This window comes from Tachyglossus aculeatus, chromosome 1 (assembly GCF_015852505.1).
Source record: "Tachyglossus aculeatus isolate mTacAcu1 chromosome 1, mTacAcu1.pri, whole genome shotgun sequence".
Lineage (NCBI taxonomy): Eukaryota > Metazoa > Chordata > Mammalia > Monotremata > Tachyglossidae > Tachyglossus > Tachyglossus aculeatus.
The window spans coordinates 78,975,845-78,999,770 of record NC_052066.1 but is presented as its reverse complement, the minus strand read 5'-3'; the positions used below and the strand labels follow the sequence as shown (position 1 = coordinate 78,999,770).

The following is a 23,926-nucleotide window of genomic DNA, read 5'->3' as shown; positions in this document are numbered from 1 at the left end:
TCCTAGCTCGATGAATAGACAGATCGTTCCTAAGCTAGACAATTATCTCCTCCCCCTTAAGGGAAACCTGGCTTGGGAACAACAACTCTAAATTGCATACACCTAACCTAGGAATACATCACTTGGACAGCCAATCTGGATAATTCAGGCCTTTGTATGTGGGAAAGGGTTGATGTTTTTTGTTTGTTTTTCACACTGAAAGGGTTCATTGTTCTGGATTTCCCAGTTAATGGCATCAACTCTCTTTTGCTCTTCCTGGCTAGTCACAGCTTGTGAGAATGTGTTATGATGACATGTCTTTGTTTTCAGTTTTATATCAAAACAACTTTCCCCAAGTATGTAATTGCTAATGTCTTCAGAAAAAATTTCAATGTTGCAGTAACATCCCAAATGGCAAAGGCTCCACAGAACTATCTACGATAATGAGGATTTAGGAGGGAATATAGTCATTTCTGTCACAACACAACATTTTACAGCATGGCTTGGATAGAACAAGATGGAAGCCTAGGGAAAACCAGTGCTATATATCAGACAGACACTTGTATTTATTGATCGTTGTGTGTAGAGTACTGTAATAAGCTCTTGGGAGAGTACAATACAGCAATATAGAAGACACATTCCCTGCCCACAACAAGCTCACAGTCTAGAGGGCTATATAGCTATTACTACACTGATTCAAACACTTACCCCTCCTTGATTACTGCATCAGTCTCCTTGTTGACCTCCCTGCCTTCTGTGTCTCCCCATACCATTCCACATTTCACTCTGCTGACCAGATCATTTTTTCACAGGACCATTTCCCCACTCCTCAAGAACTTCCAGCGTTGGCCTATCCACTTCTGCATCATCTGGAAACTCCATAACATTGGCTTTAAAGCACTCAATCACTTTTCTCCCTCCTATCTTTCCTAGCTGATTTCTTGCTACAACCCGGCCCAGTCACTTTGTTCCTCTGACACCAACCTGCTCAGTGCAACTCATCTACCTCACCTCTGATCCCTTGCCCACATCTTCCTTCTGACCTGGAACTCCCTTCCCCATCATAATAACGATCACAATAATGATGGAATTTTTGAATGCTTACTATGAGTCAAGTACTGTTCTAAACACTGAGGTGGACAGAAGCTAATCAGGTTAGACAAAATCCCTGTCCCACTTAGGGCTCATAGTCCTCATCCCATTTTACAGTTGAGGTTATTGAGGCACAGAGAAGTTAAGTGACTTGCCTGAGATCACACAGCATGCAAGTGGTGGAGTCAGGATTAGACCCCACATCTTTCTGGCCCATGTTCTACCCACTAGACCTTGCTGCTGTGTGACAGACCACCCCTCTCTCCACCTTCAAAGCCTTAGCCTGTTGTGCAGGGAATGTGTTTACCAACTCTGTTATAGTGTATTCTCGCAAGCACTTAATACAGTGCTCTGCATGCAGCAAGCACTCAATAAATGATTGACTAAACTCTCTTTTCTCCTACTCCCTTCTGTGTCACCCTTGCACTTGGATTTGCACCCTTTATTCACTCCTCCCGCAGCCTCACAAGCACTTATGTACATATCCATAATTTATTTTAATGCATGGCTCCCTCCTACACTGTAAGCTCCGCCTGGACTGGGAACAATGTCTACCAATTGTTGTAATTGTACTGTCTGAAGTCCTTAGTAATAGCAATAATAATAATAATAATGACATTTGTTAAGTGCTTACTATGTGTAGAACACTGTTCTCAGCACTGGGGGGATACAAAGTGATCAGGTTGTCCCACGTGGGGCTCACAGTCTTAATCCCCATTTTACAGATGAGGTAACTGAGGCACAGAGAAGTTAAGTTTCTTGCCCAAAGTCACACAGCTAACAGTTGGTGGATCTGGGATTTGAACCCATGACCTCTGACTCCCAAGCCCGGGCTCTTTTCACTGAGCCATCCTGCTTCTCATGCTCTGCGAACAGTAAGCACTCAATAAATAACACTGACTGATATGGTCTGTTTTAAACAGATCAAAGGAAAAATCAATCAATTGTATTTATTGAGCGCTTACTGTGTACAGAGCACTGTACTAAGCGCTTGGGAAGTACAAGTTGGCAACATATAGAGACAGTCCCTACCCACCAGTGGGCTCACAGTCTAAAAGGGTGTGACAGAGAACAAAACCAAACATACTAACAAAATAAAATAAATAGAATAGATATGTACAAGTAAAATAAATAAATAAATAGAGTAATAAATATGTACAAACATATATACATATATACAGGTGCTGTGGGGAAGGGAAGGAAGTAAGATGGGGGGATGGAGAGGGGGACGAGGGGGAGAGGAAGGAAGGGGCTTAGTCTGGGAAGGCCTCCTGGAGGAGGTGAGCTCTCAGTAGGGCCTTGAAGGGAGGAAGAGAGCTAGCTTGGCAGATGGGCAGAGGGAGGGCATTCCAGGCCCGGGGGATGACGTGGGCCGGGAGTCTTTGGCGGGACAGGCGAGAGCGAGGTACGGTGAGGAGATCAGCGGTGGAGGAGCGGAGGGTGCGGACTGGGCTGTAGAAGGAGAGAAGGGAGGTGAGGTAGGAGGGAGCGAGGTGATGGACAGCCTTGAAGCCCAGGGTGAGGAGTTTCTGCCTGATGCGCAGATTGATTGGTAGCCACTGGAGATTTTTGAGAAGGGGAGTAACATGCCCAGAGTGTTTCTGGACAAAGATAATCTGGGCAGCAGCACGAAGTATGGATTGAAGTGGGGAGAGACACGAGGATGGGAGATCAGAGAGAAGGCTGATGCAGTAGTCCAGACGGGATAGGATGAGAGCTTGAAAGAGCAGGGTAGCGGTATGGATGGAGAGGAAAGGGCGGATCTTGGCAATGTGGAGAGGAAAGGATCTATGTTGGCAACACCTATCTGCTTGTTAGCATTACACAGGGAGCCTGATTGCAATATTTGGCACTGTTTACTGGAAAGAGAACTTTGATATGTTGCAAATTGCTTCCCAAAGCCAAGTTAATGACTCAAAGAGATGTGTCAGAGAAGTCAGAGAAAGTGTCAAGACAATGTAGGCTGCTTGAAACAAGCTTTTTTGTTTACCACCTCTTTCTTAAATATCACCCAGTGTGGTAAAGGCCCTGTTTATTTCAATGGTTTGAGATCTTCAACTTAACTCCTCATTTCTGGTCATTGAAACAATGAATGACACTTGAAGATGTACAGGATTCAACTACAGAGTTATATTCAGTTTCCTCTGAATACAGAGGAAAAGCTGCAACTGATCACATCTCTTAATTATTGTTAGTAATCCCAATCTATAAAAGGTATATATGTCAGAGTAATGGATTGTAACTTTAAGAGCTGAGGTAGACACAAGTTAACCAGGTTGGGCACAGTCCCTGTCACACATGGGACTCACAGTCTTAATCCCCATTTTACAGATGAGGTAACTGAAGCACAGAGAAGGAAGTGACTTGTCCAAGATCACGCATCAGACAAGTGGCAAATGCAGGATTAGAACCCAGGTTTCTCTATCTCCCAGGCCCATGCTCTATCCACTAAGCTCCATTGCTACTATTGATAGGGACTCAAAACCAACCAGGATTGATATTGATTTACAGAAGCAGAAATCTAGAAATTGGCTTATCACTGACATGACCCATCATTATCACTAGTACTTATTAAGTGTTTACAGTACATGCAACACTATATTAGACACCTGGGAACAAATACTAATAATAATGAGGGCATTTGTTAAGCGCTTACTATGTGCAAAGCACTGTTCTAAGCTTTGGGAAGGATACAAGGTGATCAGGTTGTCCCACGTGGGGTTCACAGTCTTAATCCCCATTTTATAGATGAGGTAATTTAGGCACAGAGAAGTTAAGTGACTTGCCCAAAGTCACACAGATGACAAGTGGTGGAGGTGGGATTTGAACCCCTGACCTCTGACTCCCAAGTCAGTGCTCTTTCCACTGAGCCATGCTACTTCTCGTGAAAGTAGAAACAAAGGAGTAGAAGAGGTAGATCTGGGAAATGCTGTGGAGGAAAAAAAATGGCAAAATTTAGAGACACAAAGACCATGGAAGGGTGAAAGACAGTGAGGAATCATAGACAAGGCGGGTGGATATCTTGTTGCCATAAAGGGAAAATTAGTAAAGGAGTTCAATTTTTGCTCAGTTGAGGTCAGGGTGCTCATGGATCATCCACGTGGAGATAGCCTACTGGAGGAGGAGGAAGGCCAGGGGAAGGAGAAGAGGAGAAAACGTGAGCTGGCATCAGGATAAAATGTGCAGAGGTCCATAGATTGATTTCAGGTGGTACCTGAAGCCATGTGAGCGACTGAGTTTTCCCTAAAAGAATGAGCATGCAGAGGACTCTTGTGAAACCCCAACAGTTAAATGGTGAGGAGTGGAAGAGGGACAAGCAAATGAAATAAAGGAAGACTCAGAGTGGCAGGTTGCGAACCAAATCTACACTGTACTGGTGAAACCAGAGCTAGATAGAGTTTCTAGAAGGGAGTGTCAACAGTGAAAAAGGAAGTATTAGGGCAAAAAAAAGTCCATGGAACTTAGCTAAGGAGAGATTCATTCATTCATTCATTCAATCGTATTTATTGAGTGCTTACTGTGGGCAGAGCAACTTACTAAATGCTTGGGAGAGCACAAATAAACAGATAGTTTCCCTGCAATCTAGATGTGGGGTACATAGTCATTAATATAAATAACACTGAATACAGCCTCAATAGAGTGAATAGGGTGAAAATCAAAATGCAGAGGGTTGAGAAGAAAATCAACAGAAAGAAAAGAAGTAGGTGGATACATTGCTCTTTGGGAATGGAAGGGAGGAAATGGGGTGATAGCTGGAAGGTGCGAAAGAGTCAAGAGAAAGCTTTTATAGGACAAGAAGATGAGCAAATTTGAAATGATGTCACTTAGTTTCTCTGCGCCTCAGTTTCCTCATCTGGAAAACAGGGATTTATAGCCCATGCTTAGAACAGTGCTTGGCACATAGTAAGTGCTTAACAAATACCATCATTATTTTAGCAATTCTCCCTCCTACTTAGTATGTGAGCTTCATGTGGGACAGGGACTGCGTCCAACCTGGTCAATCAATCAATGGTATTTATATTTATGAAGCACTGATTGTGTGCAGAGCACTGTACTAAGTGTTTGCAAGAGGAGAAGCACCATGGCTTAGTGGAAAGAGCACTGGCTTGGGAGTCAGAGGTCATGGGTTCTAATCCCACCTCTGCCACTTCAGCTGTGTGACTTTGGGCAAGTCATTTAACTTCTCGGTGCCTCAGTTACCTCAACTGTAAAATGGTAATTAAGACTGTGAGCCCTGCGTGGGACAACCTGATTACCTTGTATCTACCCCAGTGCTCAGAACAGTGCTTAGTACAGTGCTCTGCACACAGTAAGCACTCAAAAAATATGATTGAATGAATGAATGTTTGGAACATAGTAAGCACTTAACAAATACCATCATTATTACTACTACGATAAAACAGAATCAGCAGGCAGGTTCCCTGTCTATAATGGATCTTGTCTCTATTCCAGCACTTAGTAGTGTTTGTCATATATTAAGTGCTTAAGAAACACCTCATTATCATTACTATTATTATTATTATTATTATTATTATTGAAGGCAGAAGGGAAAGAGACAGAGTGGAGTGAGAGGTTGAATCAGAGTTGAGACTGATCCAGAACCATCCAGAATGCCTCACCGGTATAATGCTAAGTGCCAGTTTGGCAACTGTGGTGTGAAAAGCAGACACATTTTCTTTTCTTTCCCTTCAGACTAGAATGTACCAGGCAGCCAGCCGGCCACTAGATGCACTGCCAGCTTCCAAGCAAGCCTGACATGGCTCTGGACTGGGGAGGGGTGGGATGAGGGGGAAGGTGCAAGGTCTACTTTGGTGTGGGGATGTGAGGGGCAGGGGATAGGAGGGGGAACTCCCCCAGCCTGTGCTCCTGCTGCTCTGGCTCTTTGGGCCAGGAGGACACAGCCCCGGGCCCAGCTGAGGGATCTGTGGGGCTCCTTCCATTTTCTGGTGCTGCAGATGAGCTGTAATAGCCCTCACCTTGCCCATCCATGCCACATTAAGTTGCCAGACTGAGTTTCCACATGGCCACTTTCCACCTGAGGTCTGTTTGCCACGAAATGGTGTAAAAGCCTCCCCTACTAAAGTTCCTTGTGGACAGGGAAACTGTCACGTCTTTAATTCTGAATTTCCAAACACTTAGTAGAATGTACTGCACCCAATGGGTGCTCATTAAGTATCACTACTACTCTGTCACACCCTCTCCTGCCCTGGCCCGACCCCCACTCATCACACTGCAGTTGTAATTGCCTCACCCCTCCTGCCCCAAAATGCCCATTAGCCACTCGTTGCTTTTAAATAACTGTGATATTTGTTAAGTACTTACTATGTGCCAGCACTGTACTAAGCACTGGGATGGACACAAGCAAATCGGGCTGGACACAGTCCCTATTCCACGTTGGGCTCACAGTCTCAATCCCCATTTTACAGATGAGGTAAATGAGGCACAGAGAAGTGAAGTGACTTGCCCAAAGTCACACAGCAGACAAGTGCTGGAGCCGGGATTAGAAGGATTAGAACCCATGACTAAACCATGCTGCTTCCTAAATGCTTCCCAACCTCGAGTGCATGATGGCAGTTTTCCACGTGGTGATTTTAAATGCCTCACCTCTCCCCTCCCCTCCCCTGTACACAATGCTCACTAGTCACAGGGTGGTTTTTAATGCCCACTCCATGCACTGTCTACTCGCTGCTGCTGCTAGTCTGAGAGGCCTCCCCACACCTCACGCACACAGTACTGGCTTGCTGCCACTGATGCTGGCTTTAAAAGCCTGTCCTGCATGGAATATAGCAGTAAAGCGGGAGAGGGGGGCAAGACAAAGAGTTCATCAGAAGTGAGAAGAGATGGGATCCATGGTGCAGGTATAGGGATTAAAACTCACAGACAGGAGACCTCTTGGGATACAAGCTGGGAAGGAGAAGAATGTGAATGTGGAAGCAAGAAGGGCACTGAAGAGGCCAGGGAGGTCTTTGGGGAAATAGGGGTCTATTGGCACTCTGCTAACAACAGGGCAGGTGGTGAGGAGGTCATCGGGATGTTGAGAAAGTTGAGAGAATAGTCACAGTAGGAAATGTGGGCTCGAGAGTCAATGAGAGGGGTGAGGCAGTGTCTCTGAGCAGATTAGAGGGCAGACTGTAACCAAATAGATTTAAAATACATCAATAAAGACTTGGGTGGGGAAAGTTGGGCAGACTTCAGCAAGACCGATTTAAAATGCATCAATAAAGACTTAAATTGGAACGGTAGGGTTATTTCCCTGAAGTAGGTGTTTCTCAGTTCAACATCATCTTACCTTTCTACTTTCCCTTGGGGCGATTTTCCAGTAGCAACAATTCTCCTCTTCTTTTGATTACTCATGGTTTCCACTACACAATAAAAGGACAGGAATTAGCACTCAGAGATAGAGGTGCCAGCAAAAAAAGAGGGCCACGATACAAGGTAGGCCTCTCTTCAAACATCTCTTATAATAAGCTATGAACTTTTCCAGCAAGGCCTTCACAAGTGACTCACTGTACTGCAGGACAGAATCAATCAATAAGTTGTATCTGTTGAGCGCTTACTGTGGGCAGAGGACTGTACTAAGTGCTTGGGAGAGTAATACAACAAACACATTTCCGGCCCTCAGTGAGCTTAAAGACTAAGGGAATAATGCTTGCCTCCCAAAGACCCCAACCTTGTCTGCTACATGGTCTCTCTATCTCACGTGCTTGTGCTCTATTCCCCAGTAGGATTGTTTTATCTTATAGTACTTGTTAAGTGTTGTTAAGACACTGTACTAAGCGCTGGAGTAGATACAAGATAATCAGGTAGGACACAGTCCCTGTCACACATTGGACTCACAGTCTAAGTCCTTCTCCTGGAGAGCCTGCCGATCAGAGAGAAGAGATAAAACATCAGACACAGGTCACAGAGGTACCATTTAACTCTTCCCTCACAGGCTGGTGGCACAGTGATTTGATCAACTTTGACCGAGAAGTGGAGAAAGAAATTGCCCTTCGTTGAGGCCGGAGAAATGGTTTCCCATTACAATGAATCCCTTCTAGGGCAAGGAGAGGGGAATCGTACATGTTACAAACCTTAAGATTATTATGACGACTCCTAAGGTTAATATGGCTAGATTTCTTTAGTTTCCCAATCCACCTCCAGCTCTTTACTACTTCAGTCCACAATCCAGTACTTTAACAGCACTAGCTCTAATCAAGTGAAGTGTTACATCAGAGTCACCACTTAGTGAAAATCTTGGCAGCCAGGAATGTCTGGCTGGAAGTCTGGTCTGGGGATCTGGAGATTTTGCAGGTCTGCAGATTTTTCTAGGCTTTCCACAAGGAGGATATAACCCAAATTAGCATGCCACGGAGTATGTTGTTGATTTGACCTACATACAACTGGCAAAATGTAAATACAATGTCTTCAAATCTGAGTGAAAGCAACAATATTTAGGAGAGCCATCAAAGAGGGGAAGGAGATTTATTTCTTCACTTGAGATTAATTTAGTAAGATTGCATCTACCAACTCTGTTATATTGTACTTTCCCAGGTGCTTAGTTCAGTACTCTGAACCTTGTAAACACTCAATAAATACCACTGATTGGTTGGTCACCCCATCACTTAGGGAATCAAGAGAGGCTGTGGGGGTTAAATTCAAAGAGACCGAAGACAGTGGCCTGCTTCAAGTCTATTTGGTGAATCCCAAGGTAGATCGATAGGAAGAGAGATACACCACCAATTTTTAACTCATTTAATAGTATTTGTTGAGCACTTACTTTGAGCAGAGCACCCTACTAAGTGCTTGGGAGAGTACAATACAACAATGGAGGAACACATTCCCTGCTCACAAAGAGCTTGCAGTCTAGAGAAGGGGAGACAGACATCAATACAAATACATTACAGTTTATGTACATAATTGCTGTGGGCTGGGAGTGGGGAAGAACCACGAGACCAAGCCACAGTGACTCAGAAGAGAGTGGGAGAAGAGGAAAGGGGGGGCTTAGTCTGGGAAGGCCTCTTGGAGGAGATGTGCCTTATAAGGCTTTGAAGAGGGGGCGAGTAATTCCGTGCCACCCCTGTATTTTGCTTATGATAATTGACTTTGTGCCTGGCCCCAGCATCTCCTGCATGTCCAGAGAGCAGGTCTTTCTCCTTTTTGCATCATCCTACGAGAGCATCCAGTACGTGACCCACACTATTAATGACTTTTGCATCCCCAAAATGCGACTCACGTCTCACCACCGTGGCAGTGTGGAATAGCCAGAGTTAGGGAATTGCAACTGGGTGAGAAGGCTTCTGATCATAGGATTGCTTGGAGTGCCTCTCATGGTGGACAGTCCTCTAGACTGTAAGCTCGCTGTGGGCAGGGGATGAGTCTGCTATGTTGTTATATGGTACTCTCCCAAGTGCTTGGTAAAGTGCTCTGCTCACAGGAAGCGCTCAATAAATACGATTGAATGACTGACTGACTGACTGGGTGGACTCTCCAGGAATCCTGAAAAGAGTTAGTTGATGTGGAGGGCAATGACCACAACAGCTGCGTGAGGTGACTCCCTAGGTAACTGCCATGTCACATAGTGGATAGAGCATGGGCCTGTGAATCAGAACGCAATGATCTCTAATACTGGCTCTGCCACTTGAGTGCTGTGTGACCTTGGGCAAGTCACTTCACTTCCCTGGGTCTCAGTGACCTCATCTGTAAAATGGGGATTGAAACTGTGAGCCTCATTTGGAACAGGGACTGTGTCCAACCTTATTTGCTTGTATCCACCCCATCGCTTAATACAGTGCCTCACACACAGTAAGCACATAACAAATACCATATTTATTATTAAATACAGGACTGGCACTATGCTAATGGCCACTTGGGACATTTTTCCAAGTAAGGTTATTACATGCCCTGTGCGACATGCTGCGTACTTGGAAGAGGGAGAGTCAGTGGTCCTGAAGAAGCCACTAGCCCTTTAGCCAATTCCTTGGTATAGGTTTTTAATCCCAAAGTCTTCATGACTGGACTGAAGCTCATCCTCCATTTATGACGAGAGGCTACAATATCATTAATAACCATGTAGAAAAGCAATTATGCTCCAGGCCACTTTGTTCCACACATCCATCGTATCTCTCCCCTCTAATGGAATAGATTGCAAATGAATATCTCTAAAGAGTGCCATTCAGCCTAGAATCAATGGTATTTATTATTAATAATAATAACAATAATAATAATTGTGATATTTGTTAAGCGCTTACTATGTGCCAAGCAATTTATTGAGCTCTTACTGTGTGCAGAGCTTTGTACTAAGCACTTGGGAGAGTACAATGCAACAGAGTTCATTCATTCAATCATATTTACTGAGCACTTACTGTGTGCAGAACATTGTACTAAGCGTTTGGGAAGTACAAGTTGGCGACATATAGAGACAGTCACTACTCAACAACAGGCTCACGGTCTATAAGGGGGAGACAGACAACAAAACAAAACATGTGGACAAGTGTCAAGTTGGTACAGAGTTGGTAGACATGTTACCTCCCCACAAAGAGTTTACGGTCTAGAGGGGGAAGAGAATTAAGAATCAATCAATCGTATTTATTGAGTGCTTACTCTGTGCAGAGCACTGTACTAAGCGCTTGGGAAGTACAAGTTGGCAACATATAGAGACAGTCCCTACCCAACAGTGGGCTCACAGTCTAGAAATAGAATAATTGACATGAAATAAGAATGGGAGAGAACTGATATATCAAAAAGAAAAGGGTGCCCCATCACGATATCCTGAGAGAACACTGTTGTTGGGGAACAAAATGAAAGAATCCCAGTTCTATTTGTTCTTTCCTCTTCAGGAAAAGAGTCTTCCCAGTTTGATTTTCTTAATACGTTTTTAATTTGTCTCAGAATTCACTTCACAATCAATCCTTGAAAAAGAATGTTCTCTCTTTTCCCCTTTTAAGGATAGGTAAAAAGACCTGATCAATCACCACAGAGAGAGAGAGAGAGAGAGAGAGAGAGAGAGAGAGAGAGAGAGAGAGAGAGAGATGAAAGCAAACAAGAGAATAAGAGAATGGATAGAAATAGGAAAAGTCAGAAATTCAGGAACTAGCAGCCAGTGATGAGGGATATTTGTGACTTAAAAAGATGTGGTTGGATTACATCCCATCCTGGCCACACATAAAAAACAAGTGATTGTCCACAGGACAAATAATATTGACACATATGACCAGATAACCCAAAAGGGAATAACTTTCCCATTCCTAGTATTAAATGTGCTTTTTTGTTAGAACAGAACTTGTTTGGGTGTTTGGCCTTTGGTGTCTTCTTTACAATACAATTCTAGTTCTTGCACTCTATTTTTCTTCTTTCAATGATTTTGGCTTCCAAGGTACAACATCTGTTTCGTTTGGAATGGGTATTTTTCACCTGGGAGTCAATTTCTGTTTAACAAACAGAAAGCTGAATGCTGGAATTTATTATGCTATGAAAATGTCATCTGCTTGTTAAATATTAATTGTAATGCTTTACGTAGATTTTAATGTCATTCCACTAGCCTCCTTGTGGAGAATGCTGCTATTCACAAATGATATCCAACTTCTAAATGGTAAGAATGGGCATAAGCACCAGACACATTTATCTTAACTGTCTCTGTGGCATTTGGCTAAAATATTCCTGTTCATTGGGAAGCAGTATGGCCTAGTGGAAAGAGCATATGCCTGGGAGTCGGAGGACCTGGACTCTAATCCCAGCTCCGTCATTTGCTTGCTGTGTAACCCTGGGCAAGTAACTTAGCTTCTCTTTGCCTCAGTTTCCTCATTTGTAAAATGGAGGGTCAATGCCTGTTCTCCTTCCTACTTAGACTTTGAGCCCCATATGAGACAGGGATTGCGTCCAACCTGACTAATTTGTAATTACTCCAGCACTTAGAACAGTGTTTGACACATAGTAAGTGCTTATCAAATTAATAATAATAACAACATTAATGATAATAAGACTTCGCTCCAAGATTTATCAGGGGTGGGCTCTATATTATAGCTCTAGTGGAATGTAACTCTAAGGAAGCAACTCATCTTAGAATTAGAAGTTGATAATTCCTTAATTTACTAGTTCTCACATAGAATTGAGCCATCCTGAAACGGAGTCCCAGAAGTTGAATTATGCCCTTCCAAGGAGCTGTGATGCACAGAGGTGTCTAGCTACTGTCTTTTAGGAGCTTACAACTGATGGTGTCTCTCAAAATACTTTTAAAATCCATAAACAAATTCAGGAAGCTCTGCCTTCCCTTATGGCTAAAGTTGGAATCTATGATTGGAGATCTGTTTGAGAACTATCACAGTTGAAAGAGTCAAGTATTGAGTCTTGAAATAATTGTTCAAGTTACATTGAAAACTCCTAGGAAAAGCATATAAGTGAGGAAATTAGATCTACAAAATTTTCTTACTGTGAGAACAGATTAGGGATTCTGACAATCTAGCAAATGAAAAACTGAGAAAAAAAGAGCAAGCATCTTTACAGATGGTGGCTAGGAAAGGGAGGTAAGGATGTCTAAGCTCATTGTGGGCAGGGAACGTGTCTGATTACTATTATATTGTACTCTCCCCAGCGCTTAGTACAGTGATCTATAAATCCGATTCAATGAATGATGTCTTCTAGACTGTGAGCCCTTTGTTGGGTAGGGATTGTCTCTGTTGCAAAATTGTACTTTCCAAGTGCTTAGTACAGTGCTCTGCACACAGTAAGTGCTCAATAAATACAACTGAATGAATGAATGAATGAAGAGTTTGTAGTAATTACACAGTCACCAGAATTTTAAAAAGCTTCCAACGATCTTTAAGCCTTTTCAATCAAAAATCTCTACCACACTTTCTAGATGTGGAAGCACAGCCTGGTTATCACTTGTAATCTAACATGCCAGAAGAGGGGGAAAAGTGGAACTCAAAATTCCTGCACTCTCACCATAAACCCATCTAAATCTATTCACACCTCTTTTTACTGTTTGGAATTAAAAGCAAGTTACTGAAGTATCCCATAAAATACCACATATTAGTGACCATGTGTGCAAGCTGAATTGAGATTCTCTCCCTCTGAAGGCAAAGACTCTTCACATATAATTCTTCATGGATCAATCTATCAACTAATTAACTTACTTTTTTTGGACTTTTGTAACAAGTTCTGATCCCACTTTTTCTCCTTTAAGATGACAGCTCTGGGGATACAGGCGCCTATGTACTCTAATAACTTCCGGCGAGCCACAAATGTCTCCCGCTCCACTACCGACAAGGAGTGATAAGGGGTGTGTGCAATCCTTTTATCCTGCAGCACATAAACATGATAATATAATCACACATCTGACATTTAAAAAAAAAAAGGAAAAGGAAGATTGTCCACTTTTGAGAACATCTATACTCCCTAGACCTAGCATGAGTTACACTATTCTGCTACCATGGAAATCAGATAGGTCATGCACAAGAAGTAGATGAGTATATGGTTGAATCGGCTGTGGCGACCATGCATGCATCATATCTGCATTAAATCCTCTAGACTGTAAGCTCATTGTGGGTAAGGGGCATATCTACCAAATCTGTTATACTGTCCTTTCATAAGCACTTAGTACAGTGCTCTGCCTGCAGTAAGATTCCCCTTCAATCTGGTTTCCATCCGCTTAAATCCACCGAAACCACGGTCTAAAAGGTCACCAATGATCTCCTTCTTGCCAAATCCAATGGCTTCTACTCCATCCTAATCCTCCTCGATTTCTCAGTTGCCTCTGACACTGTCAACCACCCTCTTCTCTTGGAAACATTAACCTACCTTGACTTCACTGACACTGTCCTCTCCTGGTTCTCCTCCTATCTCTCTGACTGCTCATTCTCAGTCTTTTTCATGGGCCCCTCCTCTTCCTCCCATCCCCTAACTGTGGGTGTCCCTCTGGGTTCAGTTCTGAGTCTTCATCTACACCCACTCCCTTGGAGAACTCATTTGCTAACACACTTCAACTACCATCTCGATGCTGATGACACCCAATGTACATCTCCAGCCCTAGTTTCTTTTCCACTCCACAGTCTCTCATTTCTTCGTAGCTTCAAGCCATCTCTGCACGAATGTCCTCCCATCACGTCAAACTTAATATGGTTAAAACTACACTTCTTATCTTCTCACCCAAACCCCATCCTCCTACTTACTTTATCATCACTGTAGATGGCATGGCCTCACCATCCTTCCTGTCTTACAAGCCCATAACCTTGACTCCTCTCTCATTCAACCCACATATTCAAGCCATCACTAAATCCTGTCAGTTCTACCTTCACAACATCGCCCAAATCCACCCCTTCTTCTCCATCCAAACTGCTACCACACTAATGCAAGGACTTAACCCTATCCTACCTTGATTACTGTATCTGCCTTCTTGCTGACCTCCCTGCCTTCTGTCTCTCCCCACTCCAGTCCATACTCTACCCTGCTGCCTGGATCATTTCCTTCTAAAAATGTTCATACCGTGTTTCCCCACTCCTCAAGAAACTTAGGTGCTTGCCCACCCACCTCTGCATCAAACAAAAACTCCTCACTATTGGCTTTAAAGCACTCAATCACCTTGCCCCCTCCTACCTCACCTTGCTACTCTCCTACTACAACCCAGCCTGCACTCTTCACTCCTCTAATGTTAACCTTCTCACTGTACCTCCATATCACCTATCTCACCACCGACCTGTCACCCACCTCCTACCTCTGGCCTGGAATGCCCTTCCTCCTCACATCAGAGAGATAACTGCTCTCCCCCACTTCAAATCCTTATTGAAGCCACATCTCCTCTAACAGGCCTTCACGGCCTAAGCCCTCCTCCCCTCTTCTCCCACTCCCTTCTGCATTGCCCTGACTCCCTCCCATCCCACAGCATATATGTATATATCTGTAATATATTTATTTATTTATGTAGATTAATGTCTGTCTCCCCTCTCAGGGTTGCACCTGGAGAGTTTGCAGTCCTCTACCACTCTAGTCTGTGGGGAAGAGAGTCAAGCAGAGGCATACCCATTCCAGTCCGAGCTTGGGCAGTGGCTAGCAAGTGGAAGGCAATCTGCTGCAAGTCAAAACTCCCCTTTGCTGGGCAGCAGTGGCATGGGAGAGAGTCGAGGGTGAAAAATCAAGCTTACTGCATGGAAGGAGGCAATGGTGAACCATTTCCGTATTTTTACCTAGAAAACTCTATGGATACACTACCAGAATGATTGCATTTGGAAGTGGGGCATTCTCGGTGAGATGTGTCCATGGCATCACTATGGGTCAGGGATGACTCGACAGCATAAGACAAGAAAATGTCTGTCTCCCCCTCTAGACTGTGAGCTCATTGTGAGCAGGGATTGTGTCTGTTGTTGCACCGTACTCTCCCACGTGCTTAGTACAGTGTTTTGCACACAGTAAGCACTCAATAAGTACGATTGAATGAATGAATGAAGCACTCAATAAATGCCATTAATTGATTGATTGATTGATATCTGCTCTTGTTACTGGGTGGAGGACGAGAGGGTTAAAATGGTGGGTACAGACCAGAGTGGTGGAACACAACCCAGAAATTGACAGGGCAAATCCCGGACATGCCTGGGTCTGTATCCAAGCGCTTAGTACAGTACTCTGCACACAGTAAGCACTCAATAAATATGATTTAATGAATGAATGGATGTGGTGGACCAGTGAGCCAGGCTGCAGGACCACTCTCTGCTTTGTATATTGGACATTCCTGACCACAAGAAAATCAGGCAGAGAAGAGAAAGAGTACATATTATGGTATTTGACTAGGTTCCTGAGAAGTGACATACCACTTTTAGAACACAAATGAGAAAATGAAGGCCAATAAATTTTAAATTCATTAAGATTGTACTCTCCCAAGGGCTAAGTACAGTGCTCTGCACACAGTAAACACTCAATAAATATCATTGACTGAGTGACAGAGGGGCCTGTTCCATCATGACATCTCTTTTCCTGAACATTAAGCTTCCTGGAGAGATACCTGAAAGAATCTGTAGTATGCATAGTCAACTGCAGTTCCCACTGCTGTTTTCTTTCCTTCGCCAAATGTAATTGGATTCAGGATATCAGCACCAAAGTGAATTAGTTTGTCGATCTGGAAAGAAATGTATCTTTATGAAATAAGGTAGCATTTACCTTGAAATTACCACGGCACTATACTAAGAACTTAATAAATAGCATTGCTACTAATTAAAAACCATTATCCCTTCAGGTTATTAAAGAAAAGATATTAAACTTTATTATGCTGTCAGGTCATATTAGAAATTATATGAGGCATAAGAACATATTTGGAATTTACCTCTCCAAAAGGTAAATAAAACTGTAATAAATGAAATAAATGTAATATATGAATTGAACCCAGACTTTGCAATCCTGTTAGCCAAAATGTGAAACTTCATGTGAAGCAGCATAATAGGCCCGGGAGTCAGACGAAGATGTCACCCCCCTCTTCAAAACCTCCAGTGGCTACCCATTCACCTCCATAGCAAACAAAAACTCCTCATTATTGGCTTTAAAGCACTCTATCTCCTTGCCCCTCCTACCTCACTTCACTTCTCTCCTCCTACAACCCAGCCTGCACACTTCGCTCCTCTCAGTGCTAGCCTTCTCACTGCACCCTCAATCTCTCCTGTCTCCCCACCAACCTCCAGCCCACATTCTGCCTCTGTCCTAGAACGCCCTCCCTCCTCAAATCCAACAATTACTCTCCTCCACTTCAAAGCCTTATTGAAGGCACACCTCCTCCAAGAGGCCTTCCCAGACTAGGCCCACCCTTTAACTTTACTTGACTTGACTTTGAGCACCCCATCAGCTTATTCTTTCCTACTCTCCACTCTCTTCTCTCACTACTCCCCAGCTCACACACTTTGTTCCCCTCAAACTAACCTATTAAGTGTGTCTTGTTAAGCACTTACTATGTGGCAAGTGCTATTCTAAGTGTTGGGGTACCTATAAGTTAATCAGGCCAGATAACAGCCCCTGTTCCACTTGGGGGCCGTAGGTAAATAGGAGAGAGAACAAGTATTGAACCCCTATTTTCTAGTTGAGGTAACTAAAGCACAGAGAAGTTAAATGACTTGCTCAAGGTTGTACAGCAGGTAAGTGACAGAGCTGGTATTAGAACCCAGGTCCTCTGATTCCCAGGTGTGTTTTATCCTCTGGACATGCTGCTTCACTTGTTGATGCAATCCTCAGCCCCCCAACTTGGGATTCCTTCTCTCTTCATGGTCACTGTATCCTCAAAACCCTTCTGAAATCATATCTCCTCCAAGATGCCTTCCCCAAAGAGTGTTTAACCCCCACCCAACACCCCACTGCCATCTTTTAGACTGTGAGCCCACTGTTGGGTAGGGACTGTCTCTATATCTTGCCAACTTGTACTTCCCAAGCGCTTAGTACAGTGCTCTGCACACAGTAAGCACTCAATAAATACGATTGATGATAATGATGATGATCTCAGCATTTCCACCTTACCTAAGCAGTAAAGTATACACAACCTCCCACAGTATTCTTGGATAGCCTATAATTTAAACACTAACTCAGGGACATATCCCCATTTATATACATATCTTTAATGTATAGATTATAAATTATTCATTTATATCAATGTCTGTCTCCCCCTCCAGTGTGTGATCTAGTGTGATCTAGGCGGGGAACATGTCCACCAACTCTGTATTGTACTCTTCCAAGTGCTTAGTACAGTGCTTTGCACATAGTAAGTGCTCAATAAATACCACTGAAGATGATGGTTTCCTTCTTCCCATTATTAATGTCTGTCTCCCTGATGAGACTGGAAGTTTCTTGAGCTTGTAATTACCCTACTTAAAATTTTATTTCATCTTTTACATTATACAAAAGAATGACTTCTGACGACTCAAGTAAAATTATGATTTAAAGAATAATTTAAAGTCAATGAAAGCTAAGCAATGGTTAAGGCCCATTTTTCAGCTACAAACAACTTTAAGGAAAGACAAAGGAATAGAAATAGAAAAATGGGATATAAGAGAATATTCATCAAATATTTGAAAAAGTCACCTAACGTGGCTTGGGTCCACAATTTTAAGTGACAAAACTGAGAAAGTGAAACTAGGCAGTTACTTTTATTCTGTTTAGAGTTCAAGTGTAATGAACAGAAATAAAACCAACCATCATTTGTTGATGCTCAAAAAGGGTTAGTCAGTCAACAGCGGCAGAATTGAGCATGAAGTCACCTATTTGTGAATGAAAATTTGAAATTCTGGAGTCTGAGAGAGAAAGAGGTGAGCCTTTTGACTGACATAACAATTCATTCATTCATTCAATTGTATTTATTGAGCGCTTATGGCGTGCAGAGAAGTGTACTAAGTGCTTGGAAAATACAATTCAGCAATAGAGAGAGACAATCCCTGCCTACAAAGGGCATTCTTGGGAGGGAAAGTCTTAATATGATTTTTTAAATGTATGGTGTTAGGGATTCCTCTGTTTCCTATTTCTTAAAGGGAGCATAAAAATAAAAAGGAAAGATAAATTAACATCTCCCCATAACTTTATCACAGAAGCATATGAAGCTAATACAGACCACAACATCTCAGAACTCAGAATGGCTAAAAATGAAGAATCGCTATAATGACCATAAGAAATATCAACATCCCCCAAATGAATTTCTAGGCCATAAATCAAACCCAGAAGCCAAAACCATGTAAACAGCTTACCAAAGCAAATTTCCCAGCTAGAGAACGCTTCTTCTCATATGTTATAGTAGAAACTGCACAGAGAGCACTTCCTACACCTTTTGTTAAAGAGAGATTTGGATCTGCGCCATTTAGTAACAGTTCTGTTACAGCCTACAAACATCAGAGATAGCCGGAGGTGACAATTAGACAACTATCTAAAGATTAGATGAATGTAACAACCTAGATAAAAGTAACAATCGAAACTGTCACTGTAGTTGAATCCAGTCAGAACATTTAAAACAATTTAAATACATTTTTCAAGTATAATATCTGAACTTTCTGTTAATATTTTTCATCATTCTTCAGTAAAACATAGCAATGTACCTGTTCAATCAATTGTATTTTGATTTTTCCAAAGTATTTTGGAAAGGGAAGCAGCGTGGCTCAGTGGAAAGAGCACGGACTTGGAAGTCAGAGGCCATGGGTTCTAATCCCGACTCTACCACTTATCTGCTGTGTGACTTTGGGTGAGTCACTTAACTTCTCTGGGCCTCAGTTACCTCATCTGCAAAATGGGGATTAAGACTGTGAACCCCATGTGGGACAACCTCATTACCTTATATCCCCCCAGCACTAAAAACAGTGCATTGCACATAGTAAGCGCTTAACAAATGTCATTATTATTATTATTATTATTATTATTATTGGGACTTATTCATTATGCTTCAGTGCTAACACAGAGCAAACCACTATTACTCAAATGCATATTTTTCCCTCCAATGTAGTTCTCAGTTCTGTGTTCATTTTCCCCCAGCAGTGGTAGTGGTAGTCGCAGTAATATCTATTCAGTGCTTACTGTGGGCAGGGCACAGTACTAAGGGCTGGGAAAGAGGTCCCAGGTAATAATAATAATTGTGGTATTTGTTAAGCACTCACTATTTGCCAGGAACTGTACTAAGCACTGGGGTGGATACACACAAATTGGTGTGGACACAGTCCCTGTCCCAGGTGGGGCTCACAGTCATCAATCCCCATTTTACAGATGAGGGAACTAAGGCACAGAAAAGTGAAGTGACTTACCCAAGGTCACACAGCAGACAAGTGGCAGAGCCAGGATTAGAACCCATGACCTTTTGACTCCCAGGACCATGCTCTATCCATTATGCCACACTGCTTCTCAGGTGAGAATTAGAGTTGCTCCACAGCCCTCCAGGGGCTTCACCCTCACCAACTCATTGACCAAATTTTCAACACATCCTTACTCTGTAAAAAGGATGCCTACATCAATTTTCCTCAGAATGATATAGACTATTTTTCCCTCCAATACACAGCTAAATATTTTATTTCTTCCCTAAATCTAATCCAATTTTAAGTTATCTTTGTCTCCCTTTGACTCTTCTTGGTTTTTTTCTTTCCCGTTGCCTTTTTTTTTCCATTTTTCTTCTTTGGGATTCTACTTTTCCTCAAAATTCCATTTCCACCCTTTTAAAAAAAATTTCTTGGTCTCTCAACATCCTCACTACTATCCCCAAATTATTACTGCTGTTCTCTCCTATCTTGGCACCTACATGTCTCCTATTTCTCACCTCTATTGCACTTGCCTACCGTCCTCTGGCTAGTAGCTACGTGGAAACAATGAAAGGAACTAAGGAGAAAAACTTTCACATAATGTAAATACTGGTTTAATTGTCCTTAGGTTTGAAGATCAAACTGCTGATGGTGAGATTGAATTCATGAGCATGAGGGTCTTTTAGAGAGAATCTAATCACTTGCACACTAAGTCCAGTAAAATACAACAGTGCACCATTTCTGATTCCTTGTTCTTTGGGTAAGCACTGCTTTCACACCACTGATTTAAAGGGGAAAGGTAAGTGCAACCACCAACAGACTGTAAGGTCTTTGTGGGCAGGGACCATGTCTACCAACTCTGTTGTATTGTTCTCTACTCGGATGCCCTGCTGTTTCCTCAAACTTAACATGTCCAAAACAGAACTCCTTATCTTCCCACCCAAACCCTGCCCTCCTCTTGACTTTTCCATCACTGTAACACAGCACCACCATTCTTCCTGTCCAACAATTCCATAACATTGGTGTTATCCTGGACTCTTCTCTCTCATTCAGCCCACATTTCAATCTATCATTAAATCCTGTTGGTTCAGTCTTCACAACATCATTAAAATCCACCCTTTCCTCTCCATCCAAACTGCTATCATGCTAATCCAAGCACTTATCCTTATATTGTACCCTTCTGGGTGCTTAGTATAGTGCTCTACACACAGTAAGTGCTCAATAAATGCCATTGATTGATTGACGAAAAAGGTTAAAAACCCTCACACTGCACTACACCATTCAGGACCCGGGAAATCAGCCCTCTTTTCTGGGTCAGTACACTGAAAGGACACAGGAAGAAAAATTATTTATCCTGTTTATTATCTTCCTACCCTCTCAGGGTCACACCTGGAGAGTTTCCAGTACTCTACCAGTCTCAGCTACGGGAGGAAGAGTCAAGCAGAGGCCTACCCAATCCATTCCTAGCTTGGGCAGTGGCTAGCGAGTGGAAGGCCATCTGCTACAAGTCAAAACTCACCCACGCTGGGAAGCAGCACCATGGGAGAGAGTCGAGGGTGTAGAATCCAGTTTACTGTGCAGAAGGAGGCAGTGGTAAACCACTTCCCTACTTTTACCAAGAAAACTCTTTGGATGCACTACCAGAACAATTGCAGATGGAGAGCGGGGCGTTCTGGGAGAGATGTGTCCGTGATGTCACTATGGGTTGGAGACGACTCGAAGGCATAAGACAACAACTACCTTCTTGCTACCTGAATCTAGTTTGTTCGTTTCACCTCCAATGTATAAAATACTGACAATTAAAAGGGTTGAACCTTTTCAGGCAGGGGTCATTTCTGTCAACTATTGCATTGTTCTCTCCCAAGCTCCTAGTCCAGTGGTAGGCACCCAGCTCTCAATAAATACCACTGATTCATCTCTTATGAAACTTGCCATTCTGACCCTTAACCATGTCTCCCCAGTCACCTCTTATAATTTAGCTTTCTTTCTATTTGTAATGTCACCTGACATTATAAAAATGTCCAGTTTTAAAATTAATTTTTGGCTTGTCCTTTTTCTCTTGTTACCACAAGGCATAAAATATACTCTGAAAAGAACAGAAAAGTAAAATGGGGCAGATGGATTTTGTATAGTGGCAATTGCCATCTTTACCCTAAAAGTATTACAACAACAGAGCGGACGTAAATTCCACCTTGTCACTGAAGCAATGTGTGCCCTTAGAACATCCCCAATCCATTTTTTATCCCAACACCCCTGAATATGGAGCACGAATGAATACTGCATGAATTTGCAATCAATTCTTGCAATGATTCAATTTTGAGGGGCACCACTATTACAGTCCTAGAGCACAGGACAGTTGAGAAGGATAATGGGCAAGTAGGTTTACTGAAAAGTTTTCCATTTCTCCATTCTATTAGATCTTTCCATGTCCAAGGCCACTCAAAGGGCCATGAAAACCTGAACAACAAAAACTGCTTAAAATTGTTATTCTGGGAAAAATTCAAGTCACGTGGCAGAAATTTGACTAAAAAAAAATGAGTAACCTGAAAGTTATTAGACATTAATATATATGCCTTCTCAGAACACAGAAAAACACACCAAAGTGTCAACACAGATCCAGTTCAAGAGAATGTAAGGCTTAGGTTTTAATGACAGTCCTTAAAATGGGGGTTAACAGAGCTGGGTGGGACCAGCATCTGACAAACAGCTGCTCACCTCCAGCACAATACCATTGTTCAACCCATGCCTTCCTGGGACTACAGAGTGAGCCACAACTAGAGCAAAGTCCTAAGGCTGATTTTTTTTTTCAGTGCTATGGTTTTCCACTGACATAAAACAAACTAAAATTAAGCCCAGAGTGGGAACAAATAACAGCTTCATTCTTTTTATGAATACCCAAGACATAATCCATACTTAAAATGTCAAGGAGGTAAATTAAAAGATTTAAAAAATGTAATTAGAAAATGCTCACCAAATCATTTCCACTGGCAATTGACAGGGAAAGTGGAGAATGACCACTCCATAATGAATTAGGATTAGCTTTATGAGCTAAAAGGAGGCGGATAACATCCCTTGCATACTGCAAGAGAGAGAAACATGCAATTAGACAACAGCAAAAATCCCACCATCTAAAAGAAAAGTAATTAAACTGAATCAAGATATAAGATAATAAGATATGTCATATTGGTGTAGCCCTGAATTCTGACAGAGGTAACAAATGAGATCAGAGGATTGTAAAATAAAAATTTAAAAATGAATTGTGGTATGCATTAAGTTTGCACCTCTAATGCTAATCTTTGCACTGTACCTCGATCTTGCCTATCTCACCAATGACCCCTCACCCACATCCTGCCTCTGGCCTTGAATGCCCCCCATCTCAAATCTGGCAATTACTTTCCCTTTCTTCAAAGTGTTATTGAAGACACATGTTCTCCAAGAGACTTTCTCTGACTAAGCCCCCGTTTCCTCTTCTCCCACTCCCTTCTGCATCACCCTGACTTGCTCCATTTGTTCTTCCCCTCTCCCAACCCTGCAGCACATAGGAAAATATCTGTTAGTTATTTATTTAGAATCATGTCTATCTCCCCCACTCTAGACTGTAAGGCCACTGTGGGCAGGGAATGTGTCTTTATTGTTGTATAGTACTCTCCCAAGCACTTAGTATAGTGCTCTGCACACAGTGAGCACCCAATAGATACAATTGAATGAATACCACATGGGGCTCACAGTCTAAGTAGGAAGAAGAATAGGTAATAAATCTCCATTAATCCCCACTTTGCAGATGAGGGACTTGAGGCATAGAAAAAGTGAAGTGACTTGCCCAATGTCACAAAGCATACAAGTGACAGAACCTGCCTTCTTGTGCTCTTTCCACTGGACAACACCGTTTCCCTGCTACATTGTAGAACCCGTTGTTGGGTAGGGATTGTCTCTGTTGCCAAGTTGTACTTTACAAGTGCTTAGTACAGTGCTCTGCACACAGAAAGTGCTCAATAATCTCTTCCTCCCTTCAAAGCCCTATAGAGAGTTCACCTCCTCCAAGAGGCCTTCCCAGACCAAGCCCCCTTTTTCCTCTCCTCCTCCCCATCTCCCCCATCCTACCTCCTTCCCCTCCCCACAGCACCTGTATATATGTTTGTACAGAT

The 23,926-nt window shown here is 42.6% G+C and overlaps 1 protein-coding gene and 1 non-coding gene across 2 annotated transcripts in view; one reads left to right on the top strand and one right to left on the bottom strand.

Annotated features, from left to right (window-relative positions):
- The window catches only part of ANKMY1 (ankyrin repeat and MYND domain containing 1), a 166,325-nt gene that overhangs the window by 58,444 nt on the left and 83,955 nt on the right, over window positions 1-23,926 (bottom strand). Inside the window, exons 10-13 of the mRNA XM_038747277.1 lie at window positions 22,753-22,860; window positions 16,043-16,156; window positions 13,185-13,350; window positions 7,361-7,433 (exon numbers count right to left, since the gene is read on the bottom strand). Of these exons, the coding sequence (XP_038603205.1) occupies window positions 7,361-7,433; window positions 13,185-13,350; window positions 16,043-16,156; window positions 22,753-22,860 (461 nt within the window). The remainder of the gene's footprint in view (window positions 1-7,360; window positions 7,434-13,184; window positions 13,351-16,042; window positions 16,157-22,752; window positions 22,861-23,926) is intronic.
- LOC119937826 lies at window positions 21,153-21,290 on the top strand. Its single transcript, XR_005454224.1, has one exon. It is a non-coding gene; the product is annotated as a small nucleolar RNA SNORA7 (small nucleolar RNA).